Source organism: Procambarus clarkii, chromosome 35 (genome assembly GCF_040958095.1).
Source record: "Procambarus clarkii isolate CNS0578487 chromosome 35, FALCON_Pclarkii_2.0, whole genome shotgun sequence".
NCBI lineage: Eukaryota > Metazoa > Arthropoda > Malacostraca > Decapoda > Cambaridae > Procambarus > Procambarus clarkii.
Genome location: NC_091184.1, coordinates 25322377 through 25347402, shown reverse-complemented (window position 1 = coordinate 25347402; position 25026 = coordinate 25322377). Strand labels below are relative to the sequence as shown.

The following is a 25026-nucleotide window of genomic DNA, read 5'->3' as shown; positions in this document are numbered from 1 at the left end:
GTATGTTATCATGCTCAATTTTGTTAAATATTATAAAAATGCATTGCCTAATGTTAATATCTGTTACTTTCACCAATGTTCATTTTTTTTTGTCTCCTTTGTTTATTATCTCATTTTGATGTAACCTCTACATCCTGGAGAGTGCATACCCATCCCTAACTATGTCAAGATAGAATGAAATTGGTCACCAAATAAATCAGTCACAACTGGCAGAACTTGGGACTTTGAATTTTTTTTTGACTGAGTTTTTCACAGATTTAAAATTCTATTTTCTTTTTCTCTTTAGGCGGTTTTGATGATTAGGGACCAGATTAGGGCTTTATCACTTTTATAAAGTATACATTTTTATCCTCTAAATCATTATAATTTTCCCTATATTTAGTTTTTTTGGGGGTTATTTTTTCTTAACATCATTCCAACACATATTGATCTACAACTTTCACATATTCAAGTACGAGTGCCAAACAACGTTTATTAAAACATATAAGTAAATTAATGAATTAGAACTACCTTATTCATTGTTGATAACTTCAACTTCAATTATCTCAAACTTTGAGTCAGCTTCAAAAAATTCAGTTTCTGACTGATACCTGGTTGATGGGGTTCTGGGAGTTCTTCTACTCCCCCAAGTCCGGCCTGAGGCCAGGCTTGACTTGTGAACGTTTGATCCACCAGGCTGTTGCTTGTAGCGGCCCGCAGGCCCACATATCCAGTGAAGTGTTAAGTCTGCAGACACTAACAATGCTCTCTTCTACCATGTGAGGGATTCTAATTATCCCATTGATTGGTCTTCCTCCAAAATAATCTTTCCTGCCTCTACTCTACACAAACGCCGTCTTGTCGAATCGGCTCTAATACACAATGTACCCAACATGAACTTGAGTTCTGGCTTTGTTGCTGTGGACTCTTCCCTTTCACAGTACAGTATATACTCAAATGCTCTAATCTTTCTAATAAACGTGACCTTTCATAAGCTTACCCTTTCCATTTACCTTTCTTTCTCTTTTCTCTCTTTTTTCTGTTCATTGTCTTCTCCTACGTTCCCTTGCTTTCCTCTTCTCATTATTTTCTCCTTCTCTTTCGGTGGTTATAATAGGAACTGCCTCGTATGGGCCAATAGGCCCTCTGCAGTTCCTACTACTAGCCCCTCTACTACTACACCTTACTTTGCTCCTCATCTCTCGTGCCTATTTATTGCCTGTCTCTACTTCCTCATCACAATCAACTTGAGAATGGTCCAGGACGGACCGAAACGTCGTCGTCCCTTCACATTCTAGTGTGTGGTCTTGTCATCATCCACCACCGCCCGGACTGATTCTCACCATTTTTACAAATAACGTTCACAGCTGTCTGTTCTACAATCCTATTAGAATGGATTTTTCACAGACCCTAAACGTTTGTAGTTATCAATTTCTTTCTAAATTTGACGCATAATTCAAATGCCACATTGACGATTTTTTTTACAGTAAACTAAACTGAAAACATATATTCTAAATCTATGAAAATGAAGATCATATACTATTCTGAGAGCATAATAACACCAAATGAACAATTGGTGATAGTATATATTTTTGCAGCTGATCTCGAAATCTGAAGTATTCAATATTCAATTTTATACAGTAATTATTTTTTATTTTCTTATTTTTCAAGTTACGTTTGTGATCATTTAGACAAAGTTGCAGGATTTGCTAGTATGCACAAAAAATTGGAAAGCATTAGAGCAATTTTGAGAAATTGAACTTTGCCATCAGGTCCTGTCGTATATGTATGCCATGCACAGCTTAAGGGTTAATACAGAGTTGTACTGTATAAAATGCATGAAACTTCAAAACTAACAATATTTCACTAATTATAACAATAATATTATAAATAAAACAATTTGTAACAGTCAATAAGTACATCAAATTTTGAGTATGCCTATAAAATAAGCACAGGTCATGTCAACGCGTTGGGCCTGGATGATATGGCTGGCACCATGTGCTTCTCCTCTTCCTGGGGTAAAAACGTCGGGCTCGCGCGCGAAGGATTTTCGTGATAAATTTGAACAAATTTTACTGTTTAAACTCATTTAATCTGTCAAGATGTCTCAGAGCAGCATTCATGGTATTGAAGGTATAAAACAAAAGAGAAAACATTTGTCAATTGATTAGAAAGTTGACTTGACAGAGAAAGCAGAGCATGGATACTCTGTCACTCGACTCGCCCAAGAATTCAACATTGGTAAAGCTACAGTTTGTGATATAAAAAAGCAGAAGGATAATATTAAGAAATTCTTTGCTCAAACTGATGCAATAGGCAACAGGAAAACAATGAAACCTGCTAAGTATATGGATTTGGACTCATCTGTATTTAAATGGTTAACACAGCATGGTGCAAAAGGAATTCCTGTTTGAGTTGATCCTATTAGAAATGCAGCTGAAAGACTTGCTGTAAAGTTAAATATAGACAATTTCAAGGCTTGTATTGAATGGGTATGTCGATTTAAAGAGAGGCATGGCATCATTAACAAGAAAAATTGTGGCGATGCATTAAGTGCAGATGTTGGAAGTGCTAATGCATATAAGCATAAACTTTCTCAGCACATTATATATAATAATCTAAGCTGGTTTTAAGTGTACAATGCAGATGTAACAGGCTTTAACTGGAAATGCCTTCAAAGAAACACTTTGGCCTTCAGGCTTGAGAAGAGTATTCCTGGTTGCAAGGTAAAGAAGGAAAGAATTTAAGCATTATTGTGCTCTAACGCAGATGGCAGTCACCGAACAATGTACGCAATTGTTGGGAAATCTGCCAACCCAAAAGCATTGAAAAACTGCATGAACAGACTACCTGCCATCTACTACAACACAAAAAATGCCTGGTTCACACAGATTATTTTTGAGGATTGGTTCCAGTATCACTTTTATAAATTAGTAAAAAAGCAGCAGATCAATGAGTGTAGAATTCATCCTGCTGAGGTAAAGGTAATGCTGTTGACTGACAATGCCCCAGCTCACCCCATTGCTAAATTAACATCGCCTGATGGCAAAATAACATGTATGGCTTTACCACCAAACACTACATCTGTAATACAACTCATGGATTAAGGGTTATCTATGCTCTCAAAAGGCTTTGTCTGGCTAATGTCTGAGGCTAATGCCTGAGCTATGAATTTAGACATTATGGAAGTGCTGCTCTCTGAGGAAGAAGAGATACTTAACCACTGCACTGTGCAACGCGCTTGTAGGCGCTCGACGGGTGGTACGTAACACACCTCAGGGATCTTATAGGTATAGCGTATGATTCAAAACTCCCGCAGCTACATGGGGTTCACATCAGCCTCCTCAGGGCTCTTATAAAGACGTCATTTAAAAAAAAATCGTGGGCAACATTCCCGGGTGTAAGAGCCTCAGTACTGAGTGAGCAACCAAGGTTGGCGCACACAGCATGAGCTCACAGCACTGCTGTTCAGCTTGTGACCACAGCATTGCCAAATAATGTCAAAATATATATGTAACTGGTATTATTTAGCCATGATAGTATTACAGAAGAGCCTGAGTGTGATAATGACTGTGTACAATGTTCAAATGTCAGTGAATCAATGCTCTTCAAGATGTTCACAGCGCTAGCCACAGCACAACAGCATTATTTTGTCCATCTAGGAATCTTCAAACGACTTCATATGTTCCTTTACAAAATAAACGTGTGGTCTATTATTCATTTACAGGACTTAGTGACCAGGATTGTGATAATAGCAGGATTGTGGCGCTCTTATAAACAGACGCCATTTAAAAAAAAATCGTGGGCAACATTCCCGGATGTAAGAGCCTCAGTACTGAGTGAGCAACCAAGGCTGGCGCACACAACATGAGCTCACAGCACTGCTGTTCAGCTTGTGACCACAGCATTGCCAAATAATGTCAAAATATATACATAACTGGTATTATTTAGCCATGATAGGACGATAATAGCAGGATTGTGGTGATAATTAGTGCTGTGCATAGTATTGTGGGCAGGTGGAATTTTGGTAAGGGAGGGAGGGGAATCGAGGTAGCGTCAGTGTGTGGCAGCCACTCTTGTTTTGCTCACCATACTAGCTTAGTGGTTCACTATGGTGAACACAAATGTAGATACATATATATAATGTGTGTGTATATAGTGTAATAACAGCAACAGGAGTATATTGGGAGGAGCCATTTTGGTGAGGGAGGTGGCGTCGTACTCGTAGCGTTGTCTTCTGCTGTGTGACTTGTCATGCAGTGTATGGTGGCCACTGTTCTGTTTGGACATAATACGAGTTTAGTTGTATGGTTATGGTGAATAAAACATGTTGATATTTATACATAATGTGTGTAAATAGTGTAATAAAAACAATAACAGTATGGTGGGAGGAGGAATGTTGGCGAGTAAGGTGTTGGAGAAGTGAAGGAGGGCTGGCTGGGTGTGGCAGCTCAATCTTGTTTTTTGGGCTCACCATACGAACTTAGTGGTTCGTTATGGTGAACACATATGTAGATGTTTTTTTTTTTTTTGAGATATATACAAGAGTTGTTACATTCTTGTACAGCCACTAGTACGCGTAGCATTTCGGGCAGGTCCCTGGAATACGATCCCCTGCCGCGAAAAATAGTTTTTTCATCCAAGTACACATTTTACTGTTGCGTTAAACAGAGGCTACAGTTAAGGAATTGCGCCCAGTAAATCCTCCCCGGCCAGGATACGAACCCATGACATAGCGCTCGCGGAATGCCAGGCGAGTGTCTTACCACTACACCACGGAGACTAAATACATATACAATGTATATGTTATATACAATGTGTGTATATAGTGTAATAACAGTAAAATCACTGTTTGATCGTAGAATATAATATACACCTTACATCTTGTATAATCTATGACTGAACAACTGACCACTATCGTACCTTCCTCATAGCAAACATGGACATAACACCACCAGAAGCAAACTCTCATTCAGGCTACACAGTGAATCAGCTTTAGGCAATCTCTCAAATGCACTTCACAATATTAACTGGGAATCTGAATTCAAGAATACACAGGATATAAACTCATTAACTAACCTCTTTCTCTCCAAAACTCTAAGCTTCTTAAATACTCACTGTCCCCTCCTTATCAAACAAGTAACTGACAAAAGAATAAACAATCCGTGGCTCACAAGTGGCATACTCAAATCAATCAACAAAAAACTTGAATATGAAAAGAAATCTAAGATTGGCCTAGTTACAAAGGAAGTAGTTAAAAGGTACTCATCAGTGCTTACCTGTATCATAAGAAAAGCTAAACTTTCATATTATGAGAATAGATTCAAAGAAGCAAAAGGCAACATGAAAAACACATGGAAAACCATCTCTAATATCTTAGGAACAAAACGACACTCCCACAACCAGATAATACTCTCTAAGGATAGCTACACAGTGTCAACTGATTTAAAAATGGCAAGTGAATTTAATAGCTTCTTTTCATCGGTTGGTGCTAACCTTGCCAGTAAAATCCCACAGACTCAGACACATATCAATACATATCTCTCAGGCAGCTATCCAAACTCTCTTCTCCTTTCACCAGTCAGCCCGACAGATGTTGTGTCCATCATACACTCACTAAAAACCAAAGCTGGGAACATCAGTGAAATCCCATCCACTGTATACAAGAGCGCCTCCCATGCCATTGCGCCACCCATAGCTCTGCTGTTCAACAAATCCCTAGAGTGTCATACCTTCCCTGATATCCTTAAAAAAGCAAGAGTAAAACCAGTTCATAAAGGAAGCAATCCGGCAGACATAAACAATTATAGACCAATATCAAACCTACCCACACTATCAAAAATATTTGAAAAAATTTTCTACAAACAGCTCTACTCCCACCTCGTAAAATTTGACATACTCAGCCCCTGTAAGTTTGGCTTCTGCTCCCAAAAGAGTACCAACGATGCAATTATTAGTCTCCTTGATATAATTTACTCAGCCCTTGACAAAAATGAGTTTCCGATTGGACTCTTCATTGACCTGAGAAAGGCCTTTGATACTGTTAATCACAACTACCTCTTACGTAAACTCCATCATTAACCCTCAAACCGCGCATATCATATATAAATGATATCAGTGACAAAACCGAAACCGCGCACATCATTTATATAGGATTTCGTGTCTAGCGCTATAATTTAAACGCCCCGCCTGGGATAGGGGCAGCTATAGTACAGCCACGACCGATAGTTGCCAGATGCCACCTAGAAAAAAAATCCAGGCCAACATTCTTGGGTGTTACAGCGTCAGTATTGAGCAAGCCACCAAGGCTGGCGCACGCAGCATGAGCTCACAGCACCGCTGTTCAGCTTGTGACCACAGCATCGCCTACAAATACCATAATATAAATGATACTGCTATTATTTAGCAGTGATAGTATTACTGAAGCCCCCTGACTGTGATAAAACTGACCAGGATTCTGATAATAGCAGGATTGTGGTGATATTTAGCGCTATGCTCCATGGAGGGAGGAGTAAGGCTGTGGGAGAGAGGGTTGTGGTGTCGTTTTCTGACTGTGTGTGGCCACCATTTATTGACTGCACTCACCATACCAGCTTAGTGGTTTGCTATGGTGAACACAAATGTAGATACTTATATATAACGTGTGTATAGTGAGAGATAACAGCGAGAGGAGTAGGTTGGGAGCCGCCATTTTGGTGAGAGAGGAGCGTCGTCTGCACGACTTGGCATGTTGTTTACTGATGGCCACTATGATCTTTGGGCACCATACCAGCTTATTTGTTCAGGTATGGTGAATAAAAAAGGTAGATACTTATATATAATGTGTGTATATGGCGTAATAACACCACAAACAATATTGTTGGAGGACAAATATTAGTGCGTCTGGCCTTGAGGGCGGCCGCCGATCAGCTGACTGTGTGAGTAGCTACGTCTTTCTGCCTTTACTCACAATACAAGCTTAGATGTACAGTTATGGTGAACAAAATATGTAAATACGTATATATAACGTATGTGTATAGTGAATAAATACAGAAAGAGTATTGTGGGAGGTGAATGAGGGTGAGTGAGGTGGTGTTGAGGGAGGGAGTGGCAGTGAGTGGCTCGCTAGTGTTTGGCGATCACTCCTCGTTGCTTTTTGACTCACAAGACCAACTTAGTAGTTCGTTATGGTGTACAAAACATGCAAATACTTATATATAACCTGTGTATATAGTGTAACAACAGCAAAACTATTTGTTTATTGTTTTATGAACATAATAATTGAATCACTAATATGCACACCATAATTTTGAGTACAGCGATGGTTCACACATTTTATAATATAAATATACCACAATTCACTGTATGGAATAATATTACTGCAAAAAAACTAAGAAAAAATCAGAGACATTGAAATAATTAGGTAATAATATATTTGTGGCAATTGCCGTCTGACAGCTCGAGCGGAGTAGACCTCGTCTGGCGAAGGCTCTGCCAACGCCCGTTTTTTGCCACACTTCCCTACCCTATTGCGGCTAAAATATGCCATCTACGATTTTTTTGTTATTATTTCCGTGATCAGGGAACAAAAATGAACACTTCTATAAGACGATAGAATTTTTTGGATTTTTTTTTTTTGTTGCGCCTGTGGGTGTGAATTCCATTTGGGCCCCTAGCGGTTTGAGGGTTAAGGTGTAACAGGGGGTGGGGGAAATAGCTCTCTTTAGTCCATTAGTTCGCTCCCCAGTTAGTCAACTATTCTAGAGTTCCCCCCAGAGTTCCTACTGCAACCTCTCTTGTTCAACACCTTGTAACCCAGGTATTTGATTACCTAGGTGCTACAACTACAAGGCGCTGTAACTTGATCAGCTACCCGCAAACTCTAGAGAAACTCCAGAACCATTTCACTGCCACAAACGTATACGAGAACCAAAAGGGAAGAAATGGATAATGAAGTAATGAGTGAGGGTTTGGGGTAAGAGAGGTAGGGAGGTGGGAGGAGCGAGGAGGGTTGTCAGTTGAAAGGGCGAGTTTGGAGAGGGGTGGAGGGAGAAGAGAGAGAGTACGGAGATGAGTGGAGGTAGAGCTAGAAGGGTAGGTGGGTAGAAGTACAAAAGTAGACAGTAGAAGTAGTAGTGCTGCCACCATCCATTCTAGACAGTACATACATGACAAGGAATGGAACTTGTCTGTATCAAAAGATGTTATTAGCATATGTCAACGAGAATCATGTTCCAGGCAAGATTCTTTAATCCCATAGTCTCAAGAGTACTCTACACTTTAGTTTGCATATTGTATCCAAAAATCCCAAATCTAGGAACAATTAAAATCAGATTAAAAGTAAGTGAATTTCTCAATAAATTCATCAAGTATATTTAAAAGGATAGATATCATAATTCAAGCAAACAAACTGAAGGTTCACTATTAAATTACAAAGTGAGCCACTACCCAAGAATTTGAGACCATTACCACTGTCTGTCCCTGCTAGTCACACAACACTAGTAAACACGACTAAGTCACCTTCCATGTTCAACTCACCAAGTGTCTGCCAATAGCTGGATAGAGAGGAAAGGGGGGACTGTAGTTGACAGGAACAGTCCCGCCCCGTCCGGCTGACAGCCTCCCTGGCTATGCTGTCCTCTGATCTGCTCTGCTGACTGTTCTCCTATTGCTTATCCTCCCGAATCTACAGCTCTCCGAGTATATATTGGGAAACCTAGTAGCTAACTCCGCCCACAAGTAGATAGCCCCAGGCACTCTAACAAGCCACACCTAGAACTGGCGGCTTGTTTGAAGGCTATCAGGCTACAATTATCAGATTAGCAGAAGCAAGGTGAAATTTGCTTGAGCTGACCTCAGGTCAACTTGAGGTCATTAACGCTTGGAGGTGTGAGTTTCAGGCCGACTGAATGGCGCCTTTCAAATCCTTGTCTGTGACTCATGAACTATATATATATATATATATATATATATATATATATATATATATATATATATATATATATATATATATATATATATATATATATATTAAATACAACAAAACAAAACACCTTTATGGTGTTACAATGGAATCCGAGGCCATGCCCTGGACTATATCCAATCCTATCATAGTGATAGACACCAATGTGTAGCCATCAATGATATAACCTCTCCCACTCTACCAATAACCATTGGAGTGCCACAGGGCAGCATCTTGGGACCTCCTATTTCTTATATAAATCAATGATCTGCCTAATGTCTCTAACATTCTGAAACCTATATTGTTTGCTGATGATACTACCCTCATCTATTCTAACCCCCAACCTACATACACTAAATAATGTTGTTAATAATGAACTAAAAAAAGTTCACTTATGGACGTCAATCAACAAACTATCACTTAACATAGAAAAGACCTACTACATCTTATTTGGTAGCAAATCAACAAATGCAATTCAGCTTCAGATAGACAATGTTAACATTAGCAATAAAAATGATGGAAAGTTTCATGGCCTATTCCTAGACAAGAGACTCATCTTCAGCACCCACATACAACACATAACTAAGAAAATCTCTAAAACAGTTGGTATACTCTCCAAAATCAGATATTATGTACCTAACTCTGCTCTCATCTCACTATATTATGCACTTATCTATCCCTATCTTAATTATGGTATCTGTGCATGGGGTTCTACCACTGCAAACCACCTCAAGTCCATCACCACCCAGCAAAAATCTGCTATCAGAATAATAACCAATTCTGCTTTCAGACAACACTCAGCCCCCTTGTTTAACTCCCTAAACATGCTAAATATAATCTCACTCCACACATTCTCTTGTGTCAACTACATTTACAAAACCCTGTTCTTAAATGCAAATCCTGCACTGAAACTCTCCCTGGACAGATGTAATAGGACCCATTATCACCACACCAGAAATAAATATCTCTGTGATATCCCCAGTCAAACTTAATCAGAGTAAACACTCTATACAAATAAAGGGACCTAGTCTATGGAACTCACTCCCTAATGAATTGAAAAGCTGTTCAACTTTGGCGTCATTCAAAAACAAAACTAAAAAGTACCTAATTTCATCTTCATAGTTTTCTAGCTTGTTGCTTTAAAATTGCACTGTATCTAGTGCTACCCAATCTTGATGTACCCAATCCAAACAACTTTACCATTGTGATCATTGCTGTCTTCTTATATGCGCTATCAATTTGCTGTATCGTGCCTATTAATCTTTGTTTAAATTACCAATCAAGCTGTCAATGCAATCAATCAGAGCTTTAATATACCAATGTGCTTTAATATACCTACTAATTTCTCTCATCTCATTTTTTTCTTGCAATGTATCTGTTATCATTTTACTAATTCTGCTAGAATTTACCTACTTAAAATTATCTGTTAGATTAAGGACCTGCCTGAAACGCTGTGCGTATTAGCGGCTTTACAAGATTGTAAATACCATGCTATGTATTCTCACAAACCCAATGTACCTTCTTATATATAAATAAATAAATAAATAAATATATATATATATTGTGACGATAATCTCCTTCAAGAGATTGAGCCTGCTCTTCCCTCCAAAATACGTCGCTATATACATCTATATAAAACTAATATGGAAGAAATATCCAACACATACAACTCCAAGGTTTGCCAGAGCACAAAACGTATGCAGCCAGGAACACCTGCTCCACATCGAATCACCAAACTACCTGTCTGTCGCCAGCTCATCGCTGATTGGCTGCGGGTCCAGTTGTACCTGCCCTCCACCCACCACACTACCTGATGTCTGGGGCCACACGACCGCCAGACCTCAGAATATCCAGTGCTTTCAACAAGTTAACACATCTTCGTTGGTAGACTAAGCTGTGGCTTACGTGTACTAAGAGAGGTGATAGCTTAAAGCCAATATTCCTGCACCAATATTTACATTGTTTGTTATACACTTGTTATTACTCACTTGTCTTAACATAACTTTTCATTTTGTCATTTGATTATTCTTATTATTTTGATTGATTGATTTTATTATACGAATTTGTATGTCCATTTTATTCATGTTTTGCTTTTCTAACGTAATTAAAATCTCATTGTTAAATTTACTTGTGTTTTGTGTGTCTTCCCATTACCTTACCACAGACGAAGTTCCAGATTTTCTATTTTTTGTTTCTATATGTGACGAGGCCATACCCCTAGCTTTTGAACAGCCGAACACCAACGCGTTACCGTCACAATATATATATATATATATATATATATATATATATATATATATGTCACATATATAAGCCCCATAATTTTGAGCATAGCGATGAACCCTGAGCGCTCCATCGCCCAGTGCCCAAAATTTACTCAACTTCCCAACTCCATCACGGCTAAAGTATGTCAGTTAAACAAGCTACGAGGATGAGGGAAGGGGACGTTCCCTCCATGCTAGATTTAATATTTACCAGGAAGGAGGAAGAAATATTTGACATTCAGTACCTTCCTCCCTTGGGTAAAAGTGACCATGTCTTTTTGGGAATAAAGTATGCAATGCGTTATAATCTGGAAGAAAATATGACGGTCGATGCAAATGAAAAACCTGACTTCAGGAGAGGACATTATGGCAACATTAGAAAAATTTTTAGTGAGTATAATTGGACAGACTTGTTTCTAGGCAAGGAAGTGAATGAGATGTATGTCAGGTTTTGTGAAATATATGATAAAGGCACAAAAAAATTTATACCAAAACAGAGAAGCAGAACTAGGAAACAGGATTGGTTCAACAGAAAGTGTGAGAGGGCCAGAGACCAAAAGACAAAAATGGAATCAATACAGGAAGAGGCTGAACCCCCAAACATACCAGCGATACAAAGATGCAAGAAACAACTACACGGCAGTGAGGAGAGAGGCAGAAAGAAATTTTGAAAAAGGGATTGCAGACAAATGTAAAACAGAACCAGGTCTATTCTATAAATTCATAAACAACAAATTGCAGGTAAAGGATAATATTCAGAGGTTGAAAATGGGAAATAGATTCACGAAAAATGAAAAGGAAATGTGTGAAACATTAAACAAAAAGTTCCAAAGTGTGTTTGTACAAAATGAAATCTTCAGGGAACCAGATACAATAAGAATTCCACAGAACAACATAGAGCACATAGAGGTGTCTAGAGACGAAGTGGAAAAAATGCTCAAGGAGCTAAATAAGTACAAAGCAGTTGGTCCAGATGGAGTTTCACCATGGGTTCTATGAGAATGTGCACCTGAGCTCAGCATTCCTCTTCAACTGATTTTTCAGGCATCCCTGTTTACAGGAGTTGTAGCTGATGTGTGGAAAAAGGCTAACATAGTTCCAATCTACAAATGTGGAAGCAGGGAAGACCCTCTTAATTATAGACCGGTATCATTGACAAGTGTAATAGTCAAAATATTGGAAAAAATAATTAAATCTAAATGGGTAGAACACCTGGAGAGAAATGATATAATATCAGATGGACAGTATGGTTTTCGATCTGGAAGATCCTGTGTATCGAATTTACTCAGTTTCTATGATCGAGCAACAGAGATATTACAGGAAAGAGATGGTTGGGTTGACTGCATCTATCTGGACCTAAAAAAGGCTTTCGACAGAGTTCCACATAAGAGGTTGTTCTGGAAACTGGAAAATATTGGAGGAGTGACAGGTACGCTTCTAACATGGATGAAAAATTTTCTGACTGATAGAAAAATGAGGGCTATGATCAGAGGCAATGTATCGGACTGGAGAAATGTCACAAGTGGAGTACCACAGGGTTCAGTTCTTGCACCAGTGATGTTTATTATCTACATAAATGATCTACCAGTTGGTATACAGATTTATATGAACATGTTAAGATAATAGGAATGATAAGAAACTTAGATGATTGTCATGCCCTTCAAGAAGACCTGGACAAAATAAGTACATGGAGCGCTACTTGGTAAATGGAATTTAATGTTAATAAATGCCATGTTATGGAATGTGGAATAGGAGAACATAGACCCCACACAACCTATATATTATGTGAGAAATCTTTAAAGAATTCTGATAAAGAAAGAGATCTAGGGGTGGTTCTAGATAGAAAACTATCACCTGAGGATCACATAAAAAATATTGTGCGAGGGGCCTATGCCCCGCTTTCTAACTTCAGAATTGCTTTTAAATACATGGATGGCGATATACTAAAGAAATTGTTCACAACTTTTGTTAGGCCAAAGCTAGAATATGCAGCAGTTGTGTGGTGCCCATATCTTAAGGAGCACATCAACAAACTGGAAAAGGTGCAAAGACATGCTACTAAGTGGCTCCCAGAACTGAAGGGCAAGAGCTACGAGGAAAGTTTAGAGGCATTAAATATGCCAAAACTAGAAGACAGAAGAAAAAGAGGTGATATGATCACTACATACAAAATAGTAACAGGAATTGATAAAATCGATAGGGAAGATTTCCTGAGACCTGGAACTTTAAGAACAAGAGGTCATAGATATAAACTAGCTAAACACAGATGCCGAAGAAATATAAGAAAATTCACTTTTGCAAACAGATTGGTAGACGGTTGGAACAAGTTAGGGGAGAAGGTGGTGGAGGCCAAGACCGTCAGTAGTTTCAAAGCGTTATATGACAAAGAGTGCTGGGAAGACGGGACACCACGAGCGTAGCTCTCATCCTGTAACTACACTTAGGTAATTACTGTACATACAATATTTATTTTTTAGTTTCCCATGATCAGAGACTTTATTTTAACATTAGAAGAGAAAAAAAATTTTGCCAAGAATTTATTTCCTGCACACAGGGGGTATCCATATTTGGAGCCCGAGCAACACACTGACTAATAAGGATACAAAGTATGCTCTCGGACGCAAGTTCGAATCCTCGTCACAGCCCTTGTGGATTTGTTCATACAAAGGCTAGTAGAACATTAGAAAACTTCAAGAAATATTCAATTAAAGATGCAATTTACAACTAGGCCAAAGAATGGAGCGAGTTAAAGGTCACCACATTAAAGAATGCATTGAATAAAATTCTGAGTCCGGTACCTGGTTAGAATGAAGACAAAGCTTACTATGATTTTGAGGGCTTTGATAATGCGATTTTTGAGACATTCAGAGATGCATGTGAGGAAGATTTGCAACTTTCTGATGTGAATGAGTGGTTAAATAATGATGCTGATGATCCAGGTTATGGTGAATTAACTGATAATGAGATTATCTAGTCTGTTACTGGTAATAATGATGAGGATGTGGAAGAGGAAGATGATAGTGTGTTATCTATTCCATATGCTGCATCATTGCAAAAGGTTAATGATCTGCTTGATTTGGTTGCTGTAACTGATAATGAAGAGCTGACAGATTATTACCTGCACCTAAAGGACAAGAAAAATATTATAATGAAGCTCACAACAAAGAATCAAACTAAGATTCAAAAGTTTTTGGTACGGTTTCACAGTAGGCCTACAGGACCAGCACCCAGCACTAGCAAGGACTCACCTTCTGAGGATGCCCAGGCAACTGGACCAGCACCCAGCACTAGCAAGGACACACCTTCTGAGGATGCTCAGGCAACTGAACCAGCACCCAGCACTAGCAAGGACTCACCTTCTGAGGATGCTCAGGCAACTGGACCAGCACCAGCACTAGCAAGGACTCACCTTCTGAGGATGCCCAGGCAACTGGACCAGCACCCAGCACTAGCAAGGACACACCTTCTGAGGATGCTCAGGCAACTGGACCAGCACCCAGCACTAGCAAGGACTCACCTTCTGAGGATGCTCAGGCAACTGGACCAGCACCAGCACTAGCAAGGACTCACCTTCTGAGGATGCCCAGGCAACTGGACCAGCACCCAGCACTAGCAAGGACTCACCTTCTGAGGATGCCCAGGCAACTGGACCAGCACCCAGCACTAGCAAGGACTCACCTTCTGAGGATGCCCAGGCCACTAGACCAGCACCCAGCACTAGCAAGGACTCACCTTCTGAGGATGCCCAGGCCACTAGACCAGCACCCAGCACTAGCCATAACTTACCTGGGAGTACCACTTGAGCTGTACAGCACAGTTCTAATGACATTAAATGTACAAAGTGTAGTTTATATGATATAAGTGTACTGCAGTAGTGTGATTCTAGTGGTCTGTACTTTATGTACAGACTGTAGTGTATAATGTACATTTGTTAGAAAAGTTACTGTTCTTTAAACAATTTATATTCATATGTGTGGCACTCTCAGGATATTGAGGCTAACAAAGTTTGCACTACAAAACTCAACTGGTAAGGTAAGTACAGTACTGTAACATGCAATATAAATTTATTTCATTGCAATACAAATTCTTTGTTATTTAAATTTTTCATAAGGCAAATGTGGACTGGCATATGCATTAATGTGATTGTATTTTTTTTTGGGGGGGGGGGGGGGGAAGGGGGTTGCTGGGGCCGAACGGATGGAATGAATTCCACACTGGAATGAATCGGCTATGCCCCATATAGTTCATTCAAGCGAGTACACACATTTAATTTCTACATTTACTGTCTACATTTAATGTCATCTAATTTCATGCATTTCTTTGATAAAGTGTTTACTCGTGTTCTTTATGATCTTGGTTATTTGAAACTGTTGGCCAAATTAACCTTAAATTATAGTATGTTACTCTATGTTCTGATATGTTCAAAGAAAATGTTATGAGGAATAGTTCACTTGCTTTTCTAAATTACACCTTGTATTTCCATTCTATAATTAATGTAAATAAACTACTGTACTGTTGCTAGAACTACTGACTCCATAATGTAATAGTCTATGCTTGTCATCCTGAAGTATCACCTTCTTCGTACTAATTTTTTATTTTCCTTGAACATTCTCATTTTGTTAGCTTACTTCTCTAATAGTATTAAGTGTTTTATCCCGTCACAACTTTAATTAAAAAATTTCTATATTATTATTAATTTTGCCCGAAATGCTTTGCATAATAGTGGCTTCATTAGTATGTGTAACTTCTGTCCCTTCAATTGAACAATATTCTTATGTTCTTTGTACACACAATCTTTTGAATAAATAATAATATTATTATTATTATTTACACAGAAAATCACACTAAAGTGATATACATCAATGAGAAAATTCCCTCGGGCTGTGAGATGATGCAAACCTGCAATGTTTGCATCACCTCACAGCCTCAGTGGATTGTTCATTGATGTATATCACCTTAGTGTGATTTTCTGTGTATCTGAAGTTGTGCATACAATGTTGAACTACAGTACTTTATCCTTCACCTGAGTGCTTGGGGGTCTTACATAAAACTTGGACTGGCTTCAGGACTGTGATATCAGGATATCACAGACTTCCTGTGATATCAGTAGAAATCCGATTGTAAGAAAGTCAGTGGTGGTACAGTAGTAGAGTATGCAGCTGGCAATGCCTTGGTCATGGGTTTGCAACACTACACAGTCCCAGTGGAATTTCTCATTATTATTATTATTATTATAAAAGTTATCATTATTCAATAGGCCAATGTCCACACCCCAACAATGCCATTGGAATATAATTTACCCCAACAATTCTAATGGCCTACATCTACACCTCCAACAATTCCAAAGTCCTATTTCCATACCCCAACATTATTGTTGAAGAAAAAAAATTGCTGTTTGTTGACCAACTTGTATATTGGCTATTTTCTACCATGTTCCCCCCCTTTTTTCATCTTTTATTAATTTTATTTTTTCCTTTCAATGCAATTATACTTTAAGCTTAATTACTATTAAGTTTTAGTCTAAGTGTTTTTTTTCCCCACCTCACCTTACCCGAAACGCTATGCGTACTAGTGGCTTTAGGTATTGTATGTACTACCTCTATCTTTAAATCAAACAGAATGTTTGTACTGTAACTCTGCAACTATGTATGTACTTTTCCTAAATAAATTTTTATTATTTTTATTATTAACAATTGTATGTTGGGGGGTGTAAGACAATGGTGGAGCAGAAAGCTCAGTACTCACTTCCCCCCTTCAGAGCAGGAGAGATTGCTGAAATAGAGGGAATACAGAGAACATATACGGCACGCATCGTTGAGATAAAACACCTAAATTATTGGGATCGTCTCAAAGCTCTCCGAATGTACTCTCTAGAAAGGAGACGAGAGAGATACCAAATAATATACACATGGAAAATACTGGAGGGCCAGGTCCCAAATCTACACAGTAAAATAACAATGTACCGGAGTGAATGATATGGAAGAAAATGCAGGATTGAACCAGTGAAGAGCAGAGGTGCCATAGGCACAATCAGAGAACATAAGAACATAAGAGCAAAGGCAACTGCAGAAGGCCTATTGGCCCATACGAGGCAGCTCCTATCTATAACCACCCAATCCCACTCATTTACATGTCCAACCCGCGCTTGAAACAATCGAGGGACCCCACCTCCACCATGTTATGCAGTAATTGGTTCCACAAATCAACAATCAACAACCCTGTTACCGAACCAGTATTTACCCAAGTCTTTCCGAAATTTAAATTTATCCAATTTATACCCATTGTTTCGTGTTCTGTCTTGTGCTGATACTTTTAATACCCTATTAATATCCCCTTTGTTGTGTCCATTCATCCACTTGTAAACCTCTATCATGTCACCCCTAACTCTTCGCTGTATAAACATCAGAGGTCCACGGTTGTTCAACGTTCTCCCAGTGACTATAAGAAATATTGCCGGAACAACCGTGGACATCTTCAAGAGAAAACTGGACTGTTTTCTAAGAGAAGTTCCGGATCAGCCAGGCTGTGGTGGGTATGTGGCCCTGCGGGCCGCTCCAAGCAACAGCCTGGTGGACCAAACTCTCACAAGTCGAGCCTAGCCTCGGGCCGGGCTTGGGAAGTAGAAGAACTCCCAGAACCCCATCAAGCAGGTATCAAGCAGGTAATGCACTCAAGTACTTACGAAGGATGATGAGAGTGCGAGGAACAAGGTGGTCAGGCGGAGCCAGTGACTCCTTCCTTCAACAGTTTTGTCTCTCCCTCGTGGTATATCCTCAATGTCTTCAGTGGTGTGGCCTCACCACACACTTACACTGCCATAAGTGTCCTGAGAGTACTGTGGGAGGGACAATTTGGCGGGTATTGTGGACACAGGTCTTTAAGACAGGCGAACTTCACGAGTCGTGGAGATGTCTATAGCTACCTTTGTTGTGATGACGTCACTCGCTCGCTCGCTTACCCGCCACGGTGCTCTTCCCATTTTCTTTGGTTACTGATCTTTGCCGACCTTTAATTAACCTGAGAGTCACTAATATTGGTGGCCTCAACGAGGACAGGAAGTTGGCGGCTTGTCAAAGGTCCTACCCATTTGCCTGGACGATCTTTTCTATCTGTATTTTAAAACCCAGTAGAGTTTTGGCGTTTACCTTATCCACTCTTTGGCGGGTAGGCTGTTCCACGGGTTTACCACCATATGGGTGAAAAAGCATCTCCTGTTTTCTGTCCTACATTGTGGCTTGTTGAGCTTGAACCCGTCGCTCCTCGTTCGTGTTACATCTGCCCTTTTGAAGAAAGTATCCGGATCGACATCGTCCAAATTGTTTAGTATTTTAAGTGTTTCTCTCTGCTTCCCTCTCCTCTTTCTCATCTACATTAATGACCTTCCAAATGCCTCCCAACACCTCAAACCAATTCTATTTGCTGACGACACAACCTTCATTTACTCCAGTCCTGATCCCCTTGCTCTAAATGCCACAGTAAATACTGAGCTAAATAAAGTCCATCTGTGGCTAACTGCCAACAAACTCACCCTTAACATTGACAAAACCTTTTATATTCTGTTTGGCAATAAATCCTCTAATCAAATAAATCTCAAAATAAACAATACCCAAATTTGTAACAAATTAGATGGCAAATTCCTTGGCATTCTCATTGACCACAAGCTTAATTTCCAGGGACACATTCTAAACATATCAAAAAAAGTTTCAAAAACTGTGGGCATTCTTTCTAAGATCAGATATTATGTACCACGCCCTGCCCTGGTGACTCTCTATTACTCCCTTATCTATCCATATCTCAACTATGGTATTTGTGCTTGGGGCTCTACTACCCAAAATCACTTACGTCCTCTAATTACTCAACACAAAGCTGCTATTAGGACAATATCCAATTCTGGCCCCAGACATCACTCGGTACCCCTACTTAAATCTCTGAATATGTTAGACATTAAGTCACTGCACATTCTCTCATGTGTATTATACATATATAAAACGCTAAACTATAATGCCAATCCTGATCTCAAAAGCTTCATAGAAGGTTGTATCAGAACCCATGAGCATCACACCAGAAATAAATACAGTTTTGATATTCCTAGAGTACGACTTAATCAAACTAGAAATGCTCTACAAATCAAGGGGCCCAGAATGTGGAATGACCTTCCCAACCATGTTAAAGACTGTACCTCTCTCAACCAGTTTAAGTTAAAAGCGAAGCTATACCTAATAAATTCCCTGTAACCTACCTTACCCTTCTATTGTCAACCAATGTCTGTTTTTTTTCTTTAAAGAGCGCTGTTTGTCGACATAATTGTATTTGTGCTGCTTTTTCATCTATGTTTTCATTTCTTGTTTTCATTCTACTCATTATGCTCAATTAGTATTAAGCTTGTCATTTAAGTTTATCATGCCCGAAACGCTTTGCGTAATAGTGGCTTTAGGCATTGTATGTACTAGCTATACCTATAAGTTAAACAATCCTTGTAAATATTTATTGTATGTATGTACCTTACCTAAATAAAATTGTATTGTATTGTATTGTATTGTATTGTATTGTTTCGATGAGCTCCGCCCTGTCATGCCTGGTTTGCAGTGTTGTTTGGCCAGTGGCCCTCAACCCTTCCTGATACGAGAGATGACTAATCTCTGGTATGATTTTTGTTGCCCGGTGTTGCATCTTCTCCAGAGCAGCTATGTCTTTCTGAAGATAAGGTCTCAATGCCTGTATGCAATAATCCAGGTGGGGGCGCACCAGAGACTTATACAATTGAAGGACTACTTTAGTTTACTTGAAGGTAAAGGCACGCTTGATTATTCCCAAGGTTTGGTTCGCTTTTTTTACTGCCGCTCCCACTTGTTGTGCAACTTTTAGTGAATGATGGATTCTTATTCCAATGTCGTATTCTTCATCTATCTGTTGTAAGGTAGTGTGGGCAATTTGGTAGTTGTGACGTGGAATGTTATGCCCTACAGGCAAGGTCTCGCATTTATCGACATTAAAGAGCATTTGCGAGGCATCTGACCATTGGTGGAGTTCATGTAGATCTCTTTGTAAGGTCTCAATATCACTTTCACTTCCTTCTTTATCATAGATCTTAGTGTCATCTGCAAATGTGTCATCTGCCCAACATTCCATCTCCCAGGATGAACAGGACCAGCAAAAGCTGCTTGACTATGTTATTGTGTCGTCCCAAAATATTCCTGTGGAACGTGAAGGTGAAAAGTGTATTGAAATAGTTCATGCTCTCATAAAAGACGAATTGCGTGTCACTCTAAATAAAACCGACATTATTGCTGCCTACAGAGTAGGCAAAAAGAATTCATCAGGTCTGAAGCAGCGAAAAATTCGCTTCAAGCTAGCTTCCCAGTCCATAAAATCACAACTTGTCCGGACAGCTGCATCCCAACGAAAGGGAATCTACATCACCGAGTGCTTGACTAGAAAAAGACAGCAACTCCTCCACCGCCTGCGTCAAATCCGTAATCAAAACCCAGATGCGATTCATCCAGTGCTTCGTTAGAGATGGCATGATTAAAGTGAGAAAGACCTCAGGAGGTAAAATGTTTACAATTGCTAATGAGGATAACCTCAACACTTTCCTCTCCCAATGTGGTTTGTCTCACCTTATTATCCCTCTCATTGAGTCAACATAATTAACCCCCTTGACCTAGATTCAGGAAGCTCTGTATTGGAAGTTATGTATATGTATATATATATATATATATATATATATATATATATATATATATATATATATATATATATATATATATATATATATATATCAACTGAAAACTCACACCCCAGAAGTGACTCGAACCCATACTCCCAGAAGCAACGCAACTGGTATGTACAAGACGCCTTAATCCACTTGACCATCACGACCGGACATAATGAGGTGATAGCCGAGGCTATTTGAACCACCCCACCGCCGGCACTCGGATAGTTATCTTGGGCATAGCATTTTACCAAATCACCTCATTCTTAGGGGCACACGTGAGGAACACAAATGCGAACAAGCCAGAATGGTCCCCTGGACAATATGCAACTGAAAACTCACACCCCAGAAGTGACTCGACCCCATACTCCCAGAAGCAACGCAACTGGTATGTACAAGACGCCTTAATCCACTTGACCATCACGACCGGACATAATGAGGTGATAGCCGAGGCTATTTGAACCACCCTACCGCCGGCACTCGGATAGTTATCTTGGGCATAGCATTTTACCAAATCACCTCATTCTTAGGGGCACACGTGAGGAACACAAATGCGAACAAGCCAGAATGGTCCCCTGGACAATATGCAACTGAAAACTCACACCCCAGAAGTGACTCGAACCCATACTCCCAGAAGCAACGCAACTGGTATGTACAAGACGCCTTAATCCACTTGACCATCACGACCGGACATAATGAGGTGATAGCCGAGGCTATTTGAACCACCCCACCGCCGGCACTCGGATAGTTATCTTGGGCATAGCATTTTACCAAATCACCTCATTCTTAGGGGCACACGTGAGGAACACAAATGCGAACAAGCCAGAATGGTCCCCTGGACAATATGCAACTGAAAACTCACACCCCAGAAGTGACTCGAACCCATACTCCCAGAAGCAACGCAACTGGTATGTACAAGACGCCTTAATCCACTTGACCATCACGACCGGACATAATGAGGTGATAGCCGAGGCTATTTGAACCACCCCACCGCCGGCACTCGGATAGTTATCTTGGGCATAGCATTTCTGGGAGTATGGGTTCGAGTCACTTCTGGGGTGTGAGGTTTCAGTTGCATATTGTCCAGGGGACCATTCTGGCTTGTTCGCATTTGTGTTCCTCACGTGTGCCCCTAAGAATGAGGTGATTTGGTAAAATGCTATGCCCAAGATAACTATCCGAGTGCCGGCAGTGGGGTGGTTCAAATAGCCTCGGCTATCACCTCATTATGTCCGGTCGTGATGGTCAAGTGGATTAAGGCGTCTTGTACATACCAGTTGCGTTGCTTCTGGGAGTATGGGTTCGAGTCACTTCTGGGGTGTGAGTTTTCAGTTGCATATTGTCCAGGGGACCATTCTGGCTTGTTCGCATTTGTGTTCCTCACGTGTGCCCCTAAGAATGAGGTGATTTGGTAAAATGCTATGCCCAAGATAACTATCCGAGTGCCGGCGGTGGGGTGGTTCAAATAGCCTCGGCTATCACCTCATTATGTCCGGTCGTGATGGTCAAGTGGATTAAGGCGTCTTGTACATACCAGTTGCGTTGCTTCTGGGAGTATGGGTTCGAGTCACTTCTGGGGTGTGAGTTTTCAGTTGCATATTGTCCAGGGGACCATTCTGGCTTGTTCGCATTTGTGTTCCTCACGTGTGCCCCTAAGAATGAGGTGATTTGGTAAAATGCTATGCCCAAGATAACTATCCGAGTGCCGGCGGTGGGGTGGTTCAAATAGCCTCGGCTATCACCTCATTATGTCCGGTCGTGATGGTCAAGTGGATTAAGGCGTCTTGTACATACCAGTTGCGTTGCTTCTGGGAGTATGGGTTCGAGTCACTTCTGGGGTGTGAGTTTTCAGTTGCATATTGTCCAGGGGACCATTCTGGCTTGTTCGCATATATATATATATATATATATATATATATATATATATATATATATATATATATATATATATATATATATATATATATATATATATATACAAGCAGTCAATAGGTACCTGGACCTAGATTCAGGAAGCTCTGTGTATTTCTTCGTAAGTGGTTTTGCTACGAAGGTTCCTAAGTGCGCCCTAAGAAGATGCTTAGGTGCGATTCAATAACGTATACTTAGGAAGAAAATTGTTGGTTCACCTGCGTGCCGATAGAGGTCACTACTGTGTTTCGTTTGGCCAATCAGAGAGCAGCAATATTCTTCATATTGAAGATTTAGCGCTGGCTTATCGGAGCTCTACTGCCTCCTATTTACGTCGAATTTTCTTATAAAATTAGTATATTTCGAAGTAAAACAATGTTTTTTCATGTTCTACAGCCAGCACCGACATTGTAGTAAACAAATATGTTACATTTGTTGTTTACCTACGTAATTCTAAGAGATACTGTGTAGCTGTCCTTGTTGCTCGGAAGATGCGCTGACAATTATTGTATATATTTACTGAATTTACCCAAGGGACACTAACTATCTAGTGACCTCGAAGAGGACAGAAAGCATGCGGCTTGTTAAAGGGCCCGCCAATTGTCTTAATGATATTTTTTAGCTGGAATTTGGCATTTACGGCTTCAGCGGGTAGGCGGTTCCATGGGTTTATAGCCCTCTTGGTGGAAAAAAAAACATCTGTTTTCAGTCCTACTTGAGAGAACATACTCTCCAACACTATATCTGTGATTGTCCTGTTATCAGTGACTTCATACCAAATGGTATGAGGTATTTTGAGCTCTATAATTACTTCATACATTCAGGAATATTGGAAGATATTCTTGTGCTGCACCCAGATTTTGCCAGTGGAGGCTAATAGATCAGCATTAAGTATTTTGTTCTCTCCTAATTCCATGTATGACTGGCCATCCTGTGAGGTGAGGATGTTGGGTGAGCTTGTAGCTGGTTTTTGATCTACACTGTGTGGTCCTTTATACAGAATAGGGAAGCAGCACAATGCTGTGTATACCTAAACATGTTTAAAAATACATTGTTTGAGAGGAGTTTTGTAGAAACTGGTAAGAGTAATTATAATATAATGTTTCCATGATTCAGTGCTTACCTCTTGTGAAAATTGCTTAGAGTTGTTTAGTCAGAGTTGATTTGTTTTTTGTATTGAGGCTGGTATTTTCTAAATTGATTCTATGTACAGTATGTCTAACCATCCTGTGAGATGGGAGTATTAGATAAACTTATAGCTAGTTTTTTTATCTACACTGTGTAATATTCCATATAGAATAGGGTAGCAGCACATTGCTGTGTATACCTAATCTTCTTAATAAAAAAAATCAGTAATAAAGATTTTAAATTATAGTTTGTATTATTACAAATACAGTACTGTATTATCCTTACTAAATCATGTTGACCATGGATCATTAAGATCTCATGTTGATATGTAATACAAGTCATATTTCTTTTGAACTGCTAATCCATGCTAATCATTCATTAAATTGTGCATTATGTCTCAATTTTTCACTTCCTTGGATATACTGTACAGTACAAAAAGATAGGATAAAAATAAACCAGTAATATTTCTTTCATTATAGTTTTCATTTAAATAACTGCATCAATATTTTTACAGCTGACAGGATTTGTTTTCCCATACAGGTGCATTATTTGTTAAAAAAAATTTGGTTTATTGTTACACACAATGGTGCTACATAGCCTTCCCAGCTTGATGCCTTCTTTTAATACTTACTGATTAAAAAATAAATAATAAATACATTTTATTCAGGAAAAGTACATACAGTTGATTTACAAACATAATGTTGGATTTATAGGCAGAGCTAGTACATACAATACCTAAAGCCACTAATACTAATAGCATTTCGGGCAAGGTGTGGGGGGAAAAAAACACAGACTAAAACTTAATAGTAATCGGGATTAGGTATAAATTGTGTTGAAAGAAGGAATAAAAAATACAAAAAGGGGGTTAACATAGCATAAATCAGCAATTGCACATGTTGGTGAACAGCGTTGTCTAAAAAATAGCAAGACATGGGTTGACATTTAGGAGGTAAGTTAGGTTACATGGAGTTAATTAGGCAGTACTTGGTTTAACTCTTAAACTGGTTGAGAGAGGTACAGCCTTTGACATGATTCGGGAGTTCATTCCACATTCTGGGTCCCTTGATTTGTAGAGCACTTCTAGTTTGGTT

The 25026-nt window shown here is 39.5% G+C and overlaps 2 protein-coding genes across 3 annotated transcripts in view; one reads left to right on the top strand and one right to left on the bottom strand.

Moving 5' to 3' along the window:
- LOC138371392 (uncharacterized) overlaps positions 1-25026 on the bottom strand; it is a 238065-nt gene that overhangs the window by 69287 nt on the left and 143752 nt on the right. Inside the window, exon 1 of one of the 2 annotated variants that reach the window (XM_069336177.1) lies at positions 17867-18110. The exons of the other annotated variant lie outside the window; for it this stretch is intronic. The gene's annotated coding sequence lies outside the window, so the exon portion shown is untranslated. Of the gene's footprint in view, positions 1-17866; positions 18111-25026 lie in introns of those variants that run through there. 2 annotated transcript variants of the gene reach the window in all.
- Positions 2766-3086, top strand: LOC138371151 (tigger transposable element-derived protein 7-like). Its single transcript, XM_069335987.1, has one exon. The coding sequence runs from the start codon at positions 2766-2768 to the stop codon at positions 3084-3086; it is 321 nt and encodes a 106-aa protein (XP_069192088.1).

Bases quoted from the DNA above. Each gene is read 5' to 3' on its own strand.
- LOC138371151 (XM_069335987.1), top strand. From the start codon at position 2,766: ATGTACGCAATTGTTGGGAAATCTGCCAACCCAAAAGCATTGAAAAAC.